Genomic DNA, 13,813 nt, shown 5'->3' with positions numbered 1-13,813 from the left:
ACAGAAATGGTGCTGTTATTATAAATTTACTGATATTTATCAATATTGGCTGTTCAGGACCAAGTGTATATACTCAATTATGAATATGCAGTGTTTAAAATGGAACCCTATTTCCATATATTTTGACACTAACCAGGTCTAAGTGTGTCGCTTTGCCTGTTAAAGTCATAATATAATGCTTCAGTGACATATAGATGATTCAGGAAAGAATAAATGAGTAGCTGTATAGCTTGCCTATATATACTGGATCGGAATTATTCTCTTTCAGTGCTGACTAGGATTCTGGTAGGGTCATTTGTATAAATCTTTGGGGGTTTTTAAATGTATTTTATGGCTTGAGCTTTTCAGCCTTTTACCAAACTTTTCTGCTAGAAATAATAAAAATCAATATTCTGTATAAGCTGATGCTAGCTTTGCTAATGGAGCCACCATAATACTGACAGCAGAGCATTTGTGTCTTTTCTTATTCTCAGGCATTAATAGGTACTGAAACTACAAATACCCGTGTATTAGAGATCCTGAGGACCATGAAGTTGTCACTTCAGCAATATTTCAAAATATGGTTCAAAATTCTGAGCACGTTTCTGTCCTGTTGACTTAATTCTGTGTTACACTCCCAAGATCGTTTGTTTTGTCAGGGTGACTGCTGGCTGTGTAACTGAGGATGTACTGAATGTCTAATTGTGGAAATCAGTAGAATACTGAAAAACTGGCATTATTGTTTGGCCAGAACCAAATTACAAGCCAAACAGTGGTTAGAGCGATGATACATTGCAGCAGTATGTTGGAAATGGAAAACAAGTCCAGTACTTCATCAACCTTGTAAGTGAGAATGGATTATGGGAAAGCACTGCAGATATCATGCCTACTTCTGATTAAGCTGCAATCCTATTGAATTTTTGGTGAATTATAAACATTTGTTTGTATGAACATATTCATCACTTTCTGGTTTAAATAGGGTTTTTGACAGTGGAAAAAAACCCAGCACCTGCAAAATACTGGTGCAAGAGTGAGAAACAGCATTTTTTGAGGATTATTGCTCTAATCTTCTTCCTTAACAGTAAATGATAATGTAAGTAGTGTTATTTTATCTCCCATGGGGGCAGAATTGGCCTCTCTGGGGTCCTTAAGCCTATTGTATTTAAAGTGATGTGTTTTGTCTTGAAGAGGAGAGTAGTAAAGCTTCAAATCTGACAGTATACATTATCACCCAGGTGGAACACTAGGGAGATATTCATAAAAAGCTAATTTAACCTGGTGAGGTGATTAACCCCTTATTTGCTCTACAGAGGTAAAGAAAACCGTTTCAAATCATCCCCTGCAAGTAAGGTCCCTCTGAAGGGAAGCAAACCCCAGTGAATACGTCTGCCTTTTCTCCTTCTAACTGTTCTGATAGCTCAGTTGTGTTCAAACCTTCTCCTTGTTTTCCATATACTCATGCACATCTATGCACAAACACGTGCAGATATCCTGATTGCTTAATTACATGAAATGATAGTTCAGCCCTCTATTAATGGAAGGTCAATCACACTTTGTTTATACAAATGATAAATCTCTCTCATAGGTGTTCTTCCTACTCATGGTGTTCAGTAAGGCTTTAGCTTTCATCGCAGTGGATGGAGTCCAGCAGCGTGAATAGATTTGAGTAAAAAGCTTTAAGAATGTTTTTCACAGTTTTCATATCTCCATTTTTCTCTGACTGGCGTGCATGATCCCAGTAAAAGGGCATTGCTGCAGATAGAGACAAAGAGCAAAATAACACTGTGCAAGTAACCTCAAGCATACTGGTCTGGAGGAGGCTTTTGCAGTCCAAATGTGTCTAATTACTATCGAGAGGTTCATAAACTAACTCCAACTGGGTCACAACTGTGATACTGACTTATAAACAAAACCAATTAAAATTTTGTTTGTATCAAACCAGGTATTGCTAAAAGTAAGTGAAAATAGCACATCTGCAGTACTCAAGTAGATTTTTTTCTCTTCTACAGAAATAGGTTTACAAGACCAGATTAGATTCTGGCATGATTAATGCATCTCACCAAATTCTTCCAGAGTAGCAAATTAGTTTATAGTGATTTTCTTGAAAACAAATTAAACGGCTGCACAACATCACAAGAATAGAGATGGTTTTCATAACATATGGATAAATGAATCAATGGAAAGGAGATGTAATCAAACTAAAAATGTAATCCGAATGTTTCAAATATTACTGTCCGTTATGGAAACCTGTGTAATTACTTGCATTTTAGCACATGATGTGCAATATGCAGTGGGAAAGCACCAAGGAATTAATCTGTGTGAAGTCAGTGCATATTCTAAGAAGATTATTCACAGACTCAAAGTGGTTGAAACTGGCAGGGACCTCTGGAGGTCATCTGGTGCAACCCCCTGTTCAAGCAGAGCCACTTAGACCCAGCTGGACAGGACTGTCTGGTGGTGGCTTTTGAATATCTTCAAGGATGAGACTCCAAGCCTCTCTGGGCAACCTGTGCCAGTGCTCAGTTAGTCTCATAGTATTTCTTTTTAGGTGTTTTTAATGGCCATCAGTTAAACCAAAACTCTTGTTTTGCTAGTACCTTAAAATAGCATTTTGTGAATAACAGGTGACTTGCCATTCGTGTAATTAATTGATAGCTTTCTGAAAATGTTATGTATCCTATAAATGCAAAATTGCACACAAAAATCTGCCATCATTTTGTACAAAGCAAGCCATGTTGAGCAGGATAATGGAACAGTTAGGGGCATTCTCAGTTTTCTGTAAATACCAGTTGTGGTTCAGGGTCCAAAATTTACAATAATGGAATAAAATAATGATCTAACATTAGATCAGCTGTATGTAACTACTGCCACGGTAAAATCTCTTAGATAAAAATATCAAGACGCTTTAATTCTCTTAGCTCTGCTATTCTGTAAGAAGAGTATATTTCCTGACTAAATGTGATGCCTGTTTTATTAATTGAAATCTAGTGCTGATAAGCATTGCAGCCTTAGGAGCTATTACTAAACTAGTCCATCTGTAACGATTTCCCAAGCTTATTGTAATATCTAAAGTGAGTCAGTAAGAGGTTTTGAGAAGAAAGTTTTATCTTCAGACTCAGAAGTCAACTACAATTCTTTTTTTTTTTGTTTTCATTTATTTTTTTAGTCTTTGAAGTAAGTCATATTCTTAACATCACCGGATAAATCCATGACAAGCTTTACCAGGGAGCCCCGAGGAATAGAGTCCAAGAAACAGATAATAAACCTAGTAATGTTATTTATCATAGCTTAAGGTGTGCTTTACTCTTCAAATTTAAAGATCTTTTTCAAAGCAATCTGTTAGAGATCTTAGGAGAGTATCTGTTGTTCAATTTCTTCCTTTATTTGTAGAGAAAGCATGTATTTGACCTTAATGGAAGTCTATATTCCATACACCTGGATTTGGGTTACCTTTCACCAACAGGTTAGATTACAGACAACTTTTTTATGTAGTTCATTTTTCATTCCCACAACTTTTTCCATTTCCGCAAATTGGTTTGGATTCCACTGCTTTCCCTTAAGCTTGTGCTTGATGTCCCTTAGCTCTTGCCCAACTATTCTTTGACTATCATTTCTTCACTTACCACCAGCAAAGTCTTCAGCATAGTCTTCAGTCATTCAGCATAGTCTTGCTGAATTCTTTTGGCACAGCCTCTCCAAAACACCTGCATAGGGAAACAAAAGCCCTTGCCCGGGATCTTTGCAGCTTACTTCTCAATTACTGACATAGTGAACAATTAATATCTTAACCATGTTTATTTCAAATCTTTTTCTTGACTATTTTTTTCTTTATCACAGAAATAATTTTTTAGTACCTTCACATAATCCCTTTTTCTATTGCCTCAAGTGTCATTATTCATCTTCAAGACCTGCCATGATTTACCATTTGCAGCCTGTCATCTCTTACAGTGTTTCAGATGAGGGGTCCTTATCCAGTCTAAACTTCCCCTGTTGAAGTTTTAACCCATTACCCCTTGTCCTATCACTACAGTCCCTAATGAAGAGTCCTTCCATAGGATCCTTATAGGCCCCCTTCAGATACTGGAAGGCTGCTATGAGGTCTCCACGCAGTTTTCTCTTCTCCAGGCTGAACAGCCTCTCCCAGTTTAGGTCAGCCATTATCTCAGTCTTCTCTCCCATTTGTTAAGTAAGTGCATTTCTACTTCCATCTGTGCTGCCTTCCCTTGACAAGATGCACAGATTGGGTTGGTGCACAGGCCTGATGATATAGTCCAGCTAAATGCAATAATCTCATATTAGCTCCTTTTAAACAACGAATCAACTAATCAACTAATCAACGAAGGAGCAGCTGAGGGAGCTGGGGTTTAGCCTGGGGAAAAGGAGAGAGCTCTTACCACTCTCTACAACTGCTTGAAAGGGCATTGTAGTGTGGTGGGGTCAGTCTCTTCTCCCAAGTAACAAGTGCTAGAACAAGAGGAAACAGCCTCAAGCTGTGCCAGGGGAGGTTTAGACTGGATACTAGGAAAAATGTCTTCACTCAGATGGTTGTCAAGCATTGGAACAGGCTGCTCAGGGAAGTAATGGAGTTGCATCCCTGGAAGTATTTAAAAGATATGTAGATATGATGCATAGGGACATGGTTTATTGGTGGACTTGGCAGTTAACAGTTGGACTTGATGATCTTAAGGGCCTTTTCCAACCTAAACATGTCTATGATTTTTGTCTTCCAGAAGGGCTTGAGGTCAGGGCGAGAGAAAAAAAGCTTCAGTTAATCAACAGTAGATTGCACCAATTCCACTACCATTGTGTTTACACCTCGTCGGTTGGTCCCCTTCATCAGTACGGTGTTTGCCCTGTGGAACAGATAAGAGCATTCTCAAAGTCCATAGTCAACCCCTGCCTGTCCATAGCCAGAGAGACCAAACACCTCAGGCTGCCTCTTAGCCACTGGCAGGCTGGATAGTTTAAAGGCACCAGATGTTGTACAGAGCTAGATTACAGACTAAACTACAGATGTCTCACACTGAAAGAGGAGAAATTGCCTGACCATATACAAAAAAATCACTACTGGCCCCTGAAAGCACAAGTCTTTCACACAAATATGTGGGGCCATGTCCTTTTCAAAATGAGAAAAATTGGAAAAGGCTGAACATTTCATAGAAGATCCTTTATTGTATAGTCTGCATTTCCCACAAACTGGCGGCAAGTAATTTATAAGTCTGTTCTGGAAGTAAGAGTTTCTTAGTCCCTTGTAGATGGCTGTTATTACTAAATACCAAGGGTATAATACAAAGGAGCATGACATCTCCTCTCCACTAGTGTGTGGGTATTTAATTCCACACTATCATTAGTTCATTATTGTTATGGTTTAAGCTCTGTCTCATATTTTACTTATTTAATTAAGTTATATGCATAAGAAAAGGAAAACATACCTCCTGGACTCTTGGCTGTCTTCCCATCTAGCAAAAATTAACACCAAAAAAAAAATGATGGAGTTACTTGCCCAAAGTAATTTCCTAGTTTCTTTAGCTTCTTTAATATATCTTTTGCCTAGCAAGAGTGGTGTCCACTTGAAATACACATTCCTGCACCTAACAGGAAGAGAAGCCCATAAAAAGAATTTGTGCTTTTGAGGTGCTGTCAGCCTTGTCCTTTTTAAAAAAATCTAATTCACATAAAAAAGCATTCAATGTGACAGGTTATGAAGATGTTTATTCTTCTCGGCAGTTCCTTATGATGGGTTTTCTCTGCGACTAAGCCTGTGATCTCTGGATATTGTCTAGGCACACCTGCCAGATCAGGACCCTCAGACACACGTGAAGGATTTGCTATTTTCTGACTTTGAAATGAACTCAGCTCTGTTAAGAGATGCAGTGGTTCCTCTAGTCATGTACACTCTTGAACTTCAGATGACTCAACTTTTCTCCTGGAAAGTAGGCACTTGGGTATCAGGTTTGTACATGGATAGGAGAAGGTTTTGTGGATCAAGCTCTTGAATCCCAAATTTTGTCTGGTTCCATTTTTATGTCTTTTGGATATCAAGTCATAGATCTACAGAATTCACGCGAGACACAAACAGCATTCTTTTCAGTCATGGAAACTAATCATGAGTTAGTCCACTTGGAGAAAATTTTGTTGAGAAAACAGGAAAAATATAGGAAGTACCAGACTCTTGAAAATTTTACCAAACAACTAAACTGAATAATAATATTCCTAGCACAATATCTCATCAGCACCTACCTGTTGACAACCTTCTTGAAAGTTATGTTCCTGCACCATTATAGATGCTATAGCTGACATATATATCTTCTATGAAAAGTAAGTGTATGCAGTCCTGGTATGCAGTCCTGGTATGCATCCATAGAGGTTATGGTCAATGTAATCTGCTTCATCAAATTAAGAAATAGATAATACAAAACTGCATTATTAACAAGGTGGGTTTGTATATAAATGTCATTTATATGCACATAATATGCATTTGGTATTTACAAAACAATTCTTTATAGACTTGAAATAATGATAAATGTCAGAACTCATTAAAATTTCCTGTGTAATAACTGGCAGTTTTATTGATGGGCATGAAATTGTCTTCACTGGCTTTGGTGTGTGCTATGCTCATCTTCACGAGGCACTAGAGTCTTTAATTCTCTTGTTTTGTATGTCTTCAAACTGCTTTAGATCCACTTGTGCAGATTTTCATGGTCATTGCATCTTCTGCAAGGGAAAGACTTCAAATAACAGACCCTTTATGATAAAAGGACTTTGTCCATTATTAGGCGAGCATGTACAGTAACACATCTTTAAAGAATCCACAAATGGAAGTAACACAAAAACTGCTGGGTGCTGAAGGGTGAAGCTATTACTTTAATAGCATAGTATTTACCCATTCTTTTCTGTTTAAGTCTCTTGGCATGGCAGCTGTCATTTTATTTTGGCTGCTTAAGGTCATCTTAAGCAATGTCTATAATTTTAGTTAAAATGTCAGACAAATCTAATTGATCCACCTGAGTTGTAGTTATTTTATTATCTCCAGCTTTCTGAATGTTCTGATTCTGCATAACAATGAAAACATGTGGAATTTAATCAAGTGAAGATATCTATCAAATGTTATCTGCGAATAATACAAATTTAAATTGAGAAAAAAAAAACAAAACAATTCCAGGTACCTGCCTAACCATGAATCTGAGGTCATTCTTTGTTTCTTTGCTTTTAACAAAGGGGATAGTAAGAATCTCATTAAAATGAACAATAGAGGAGGAAAAAAAGGTTTTAAATATGCATGCCAGCATGTAAGACTAACTTTCTCAATGTAAGTTTTTTTCTACTCTGAGAGATAGCATAGCCTTACATCAGTTCAAATGTAGTTGTATACAATCAGAGAAAAAAATGTTTAAACATCCCAGCATGGGTATTTCCATTTAAATCTGATTACAGTGAAATAAAACTGTAGCTATTAAAGGTTTAGAAGAACTACAAATACAAGCAGTAAAAGAAGACAGTTAGTAAATGAGGTAGTAAAACATTTCAGCAGGGCAAACAGTTTATAGCACTCAGCCTTCTTGTAGCAGACTGTGCTATTCACTACAGACCCGTGCACTGTTCCCTGAACTGCACTTAAACCTGCAATTAACCTTTCACGCCTAATGAAGCTGTTTTGCTGCAAAATTAAAATATATAGTACTGCCTGTTTTTACAGAGACTGGGAGGAGAGCATCTCAAAATGAATGACTTTTTCAGATGCTTTTGTTTGAATGCAGAATTAAAGCACTGTTTGTATATAAATTGAGAATGTGCTTTTCAAGGCAATCTTGTTTGATGTGCTGTATTTTATTCCTCTCCTTATTAATTGTTTTGCATTATTGTAAAAAAAGAAAAAAAAGGACAAAAAATTCACACATCAGTAATTTTATGATTAGACACTTACTTCCTGAGAATAAACTGTTGCCATTTAACTTCCATTAGGAAAGACAATAGTTCTGCTAAAGATAACCAAGTTCATATTGCTTTCTCTGGTATTTTTCTCATTGTGGATGCAATTATCTTCCACAAATATATACTTTCCACATATGTTTTTGACTGGGCTCACTTCTTAACAACCTTCTCATACCTATCCTTAAAAAAATCTATGCAGTTTTAGGTGCATAGAACTAGGCCAGGTTATTTCTATAACATTCAGTAGAAAAACAAACTAAACTTAAAAATAGGTCTGGGTCTGCAACTAGGCTTGAATTTCCAGAAATTAGTCTATTAGAAGTGACTCATTGAATCTCCATGTGGGATGCTTACTGATTGCACTGTTCCTTTCTGCCACTTTATGCAAGATTCAGAAGCAAATCAGAGACCCTGTACTGGCTTGGAAAATACCGGTTTGGATGGTAGATAGGATATTTAAATGGCAGAATTTGGGGAAGGCAGTTAAATGCAGTAACTTATGAACTGAGGTAACAGATATAGAGCACTATGCGATTTATAGTTTCAACTTTATTAACGATAAATGCATTCACATTTGTTGTTTATATATGAAACCTGTAAAATAAAGGGAATGTTTTGGGTTTTTTTCTTTTAATGAATACTTTAGCCACAGCATTTTTATCACATCTTCTGTTGTATTTTGATGTAAATTCTGCTTGCTTGCAGTGTCTGTGCATCAACTTGACTTGGTAAATGAAATTCCTTTAGACTGCCAGTCTGAAATAATGAATTGTTCCCCTGGTTAATTGTATTGCTTTGATAACAAGGAACTATGCTGGGCATAGAGAATATAATAAATTAATTTCATCAGATGATTCGTGTGACATTTTGAAAAATGATCTTTTATAGTGACCTGATTTTAGTGGAATTCCAAGGGTATGCAGGTATATCCCAGATGCAGCATTAGATTTGAGGGAAATCGTTCTTCCGTTTTGTTAATAGTTACATGAAATGAGGTTAGCATCATACATCAAAGTATATGTTAAAGATCTCATAAAAAATAGAAAATCTGTTTTGCTAATAACATTCATTCCATTTAGCCCACTCCCTAAGCCTAGCTGTTAAAGTCAGTATCGCATGTAAGTAACCATCAAGATGTTATTTAGCTTTTATCCCTGAATTTGCTAATACCAGATACTGCTGCTACTTTAAAGGTGCATCAAAGATTTCACAAATTCAATTTCTAAAAGTCCAATTTAAGGCATCACTAGCTTATGGCAGGAAATATATGTGTATGTGAGAAGAATGACTTAATTAATCTTGGCTCTTACACATCCTGCAATGTAGCAATGATAATTGTACTTAGCATTTTACGGTATAGTGCCGTGCCTTTTCAAAAAGCTGTATCACATTAATTACCTCTTGTAACATTTTCATGAAGTAAGAAAGGTAGTGTTACAGTGTGCAATAGCATAGATTTTTGTCAGGATACTGGAAACAGGAACTGAATCTGACAGTATATCATACACTCAGAACCCTGTAGAAACTCTTCTAAATGAAAAATGTTCTTCACAGAGTTTCTTAGTAGATAAGTGTTGTAATGAGGGAATGCATGAAAACCATTGCAATATGAGATTCTGTAATACATAAACTGAGTCTGATATTAGCCTGGGGTAAAAAAATAGAGATTCTCTATTCATCGTGGCAGAAAGTGTTTTCAAAAGTTTCCTTTTGTACTGGTTTTGGTTTGAGATTGAGACATATGGGACAAAATGGAGAACCAGCACCATCTTTACCTATATTACAGGTCTATATAGATGTGATTTTTCAGTCATAAGTGTCATAGTTTTATTGCAACCATGGTGCAGTAGAAAATATGAATGATGCAAATACTCCTAATTTATTTCATTGTGATATCACCTGTGTGAATTTAGAAATTCAGATCTACCATGTATTAAGTGTGTTGTCAATCACAGCATTTCAGCAGAAGCCAATAATTTCTAGCAAGTATGCAGTAACAAGAGAAGAGTAAATTCTTAAACTACTCATTTCCTAAGCCCTCTGTAATATTCTGTTAAGATTATAAAAGGTCTTGAAATATCAACAACTTAAACAGAATCTCAAAAAGAAGAGTTTTAGTGAGTTGACATTTAGAATTTATCGAGGTCAACACCATAATGGTTCACTGTCTGTTTACAAATCCAAATGCATTCTGGACAAATATTTTCATATCTTTTTGTTCATGGTAAATACAAACTTCTGATTATTCACGAATCAGGGAGGCACATACATTGCAAAAGGAAATATTCAAGGATACAATTTTGTCTTAATGGTGGTCTCTGTTTCTCTTTTATGTTCAATTTTACAGTTTCAGCCATTTCTAAAGGCAATGCACAAACATTTAATAAGAGAAAATCCATACAAAGAGCTGCTGCTGGTCCACATAACCAAGAAAACGGTGATAAAGAGAGGTGATGCTAAGATCACACAACAAATCAATGAGACTTAAACGGAACGCAGTTCTCCTGATTTCCAGTATAGTGTCTTAAGTGCACTTTTTTTTTTTGTCTTCCCCTGTTTCTTCACTTTTACCAGGTAGCATTTTAGAAACTTGTTCTCTAACTCCAAAGTAAAAAATATTTGGCACGAAAGGAACCATCACACTGCTGCGGAACTCTTCTCAGGAAAGCTGGGCATTAAATTTTGGTTTTGCTTTATTTATCTTACAGGTCTTGCAATCGCAAGTGCACTGATAGACATTTCACAACAGAAGCCTGCGGACTGTAAAGATAAGAGCTCAGGAGTCAGAAATCGAAAACATCATCTTTCAACACGTCAAGGAACTTGTGTCTGAAATTCAAAAACTACACTTGTATATTCTGTAATGTTTTCTTTTTAAATGGCTTCCATTGAAAGCTATACTACAGCCTCAGTTTTTATGGAGGCAAATCTATGAATGAACACATGAGGTACTGTGCTCTGCTATAGTCACATAGCCTGCTATACCCCAAAGCAGAACAAACTTACGGTAGGTATATTTGATGAGCTTTATTAAAAAGAGTGGATCAACAAAGTATGAAATAAAATACTTAGCATTCTTAATCCTAAACATATCAGAGCAGGGAAATATTCTTGAACAGAACTAGGAAAACTGTACATTGTTTTGTAATGTAGAAGGAAATTGTATAATTGAAAATCAAGCAAATTCTGGGAAACTATAGGACTTTTTTGTATAGCTTAATGTAACAATGAGAATTGTACACTTCTTTCCTTGTAATCAGCATTAAGATTTCTTTCCAGCAAGCAGGAACTAAAGAGGATCATTTGGATTTAGACATTCTTTTATTGTTGCCTGAAATAGGTTGGCAGCTTTCGAATTTAGCATAGGTATAACCCAAGAATACCACATGTGATATTTGAAAGTTAATTCCATAATAAAAACTTGATTTGAGCATTTCATGATTATTTTTCTTTACCTTGCAAAAGCCTCAGAAACATAATCTGGGCTTCAGTAGAGTGATAGGCGGGATTTCATGTACCTAACAGTCTATTCTGAATAATCTGTTTTACAAAGAGCACATGTGGGTCCTCCATCCCAGTTAACTGATTAGCAAAATTAATTTAGCATGGAAAAGCTTCTTCTGCAATAAAGTTTATTTTTCAAGGAAGTCTCCAAGATTGCAAATCTAATGAGAGGTTAACTTGCTGTTATTCTACCTGCTACCATTTCAAGATTGAAATTCACTAGTTTCTATATATTGCCTTGACCTCCAAGAAGAAGAAATGAATCCCTGTTAGCACTTTGACCTTTGTTTTTATAGTAAAGTAAGGGTACTCCTTTTCTCCCAGCTGCAGAATTTCATTCTCACTTTCACACCAGTTAAGGAATTACCCTGCATAACAGAAGTTAAATAAAAAAATATTTAGAAAACCAAGCTGCTTCCAACAGTGGTTCTCAGATTCAACATCCAGTATGGAACCTCATATAGTCAGTACTCAGCAACAAAAACAGATGAAAGAGTTTTCTTTCTATAGGATATTAATCTTTGGGGGCTCAGTCACCACAACAGGTAACCTAGCAAACAGCTTTAATTGCCCTCAGTCTTTTTAGTTACTCAAAATTCATGAATATACAAAGAAGTAAGAGAATGCTAAGGGGTAGGTAGCAGATGTGTCATATTTTCATTTACGCATTACATGATAACAGCAGTATCATATGAAACTAGTAGTTTTGTACAAGCTTGTTGAAAGTCTAGTTTCTCAACTCCAGATTTGCTACCATACTAGTACAGGAGAGTGGTACTGAGGTATAAATGCCTCATGTAATGAGAGACTTTTGGTAAATATGAAAGATATAAAAAGATAATTGATGTTTACTACTATATCTGTATTTTTCATGTTGTTTTTATTTCAGGAAGATGATGACATTTTACTGTTCATAGTTGACTACATAGTTACTTGCATGCCATGGTGGTGCAGTAGCGTTAATAAAGCCCTGTTGTGAGTTGTGTTAATTTCGTAACGCCATTCATACATAGAAGTACTCAGCTTAATTTGGATGAGGACTAAATGTAAAAATAATTATAAAAAGGAACGATTGTACAGTATGTATTTATATCTTATACAGGAATATTATGTTGCATCTAACCATGACTGCTCTATTGTTTTGATAAATTATGCACTTCTGAATTATGGTATAATTATTTCTTATGCTGGCATGATTGTTTCAGTATTTTCATATCTTAAAATAAGATTTTTATTCTAAAATAATGCCATCACAATCTTGTGACTTTTTTGCCTTTTCCGACCTCAATCTCTTATATTTTAAAACTTTAAAAATTCCTTTTAAAGCTTCTGTTGGGACCTTTCAATCAGTGCTGCTTAGCATAGTGAAAAAATGGTCTTTTGAAAACAAGCCTTTCTGTCAGTTTTAAATTTGGTCTGTTCAAATGAATATAAATCAATGGAATTGGTTTATATGATGCATACACTAATGAAAAGGAAAGAACCACTTGTCTGGAATATATTCCAAACTCTGTAGTATCCTCAACCTAAACATTTCACATAAGAAATATACAGTGTGTGTTTTGTGAATGTACTGGAAACCCCATACACAGAAAGGCCATGTAGTCTTGTAGAACACATTTGACTGTACACACTCAAAAGATTACATTCCTCTGTATCTCAGCCAGAGTTTGACAAATACTTGAAAAGCAGGTGTGAATTTTAAAGGGATTAAAATATTTTATTGCAAAACTGAAGAGGGGCAAATAGCTATCAGCCATTTTATTGTGTTAACAGTTAAAAACGTTATTTTATTGTAAAGAAAAACATGCTTGTCATGGGTTCATTCAGCATTTTCATTCACTCTGAGAATGTTTTTTTCTAAAATACCTTTATTCTCCAAGGATCCCTGATTGCATGTAAATTAGTAAAGTCATATAATAATAAAATAAAAAAAAAATACTTACATAATGGCCACAGTGAAATACCAGAAGCTTTCCAGCACATCTCAAACCAAAGCTTCAGAATAACTGTTACAGCTTTCTCTTTGAAAGGAATAAAAACAGCATAATATCTCTGATAACTACATTTTGTTAGTTGTTGGGAAGTGAAAACTTTTTAATAATGACCACTGTACATCAGATGAGATGTTTTATCAACTGTCACATCAACTGCTTCATGAAAAAGCCATTTTTTTTTTTATAAAACCCTGTTCTCCAATTTAACTTTTGAACTCTTTCTTAGAGTCAGAAAATGTTGAATGCCGTGTTTTACCCCTAGTGTGATCTATGTTGGATGAAAATTAAACAATTAAGCGCTGTTCTGGAAAGTAAGCCTCAGTAAAGTTCTGATTGTCAGGATTCCACCTCCACCCCATCAGTCTGTGGATTCTGCTAAGGGAAATTCAGCAGCTATGAAT

The 13,813-nt window shown here is 35.7% G+C and overlaps 1 protein-coding gene across 1 annotated transcript in view; it reads left to right on the top strand.

The window, feature by feature from the left end:
- The window catches only part of ATRNL1 (attractin like 1), a gene marked incomplete at both ends in the record, with an annotated part of 528,973 nt that extends 518,229 nt beyond the window's left edge, over nucleotides 1–10,744 (top strand). The window contains one exon of the mRNA XM_080620626.1: nucleotides 10,620–10,744. Within this exon, the coding sequence (XP_080476752.1) occupies nucleotides 10,620–10,744 (125 nt within the window). The remainder of the gene's footprint in view (nucleotides 1–10,619) is intronic.
- Nucleotides 10,745–13,813: the final 3,069 nt, after the last annotated feature.

Source organism: Psittacula echo, assembly GCF_963264785.1.
Source record: "Psittacula echo genome assembly, chromosome: 6".
Lineage (NCBI taxonomy): Eukaryota > Metazoa > Chordata > Aves > Psittaciformes > Psittacidae > Psittacula > Psittacula echo.
Note: the sequence above shows the minus strand (reverse complement) of the source record. Positions and strands in the feature narration are given on the sequence as shown.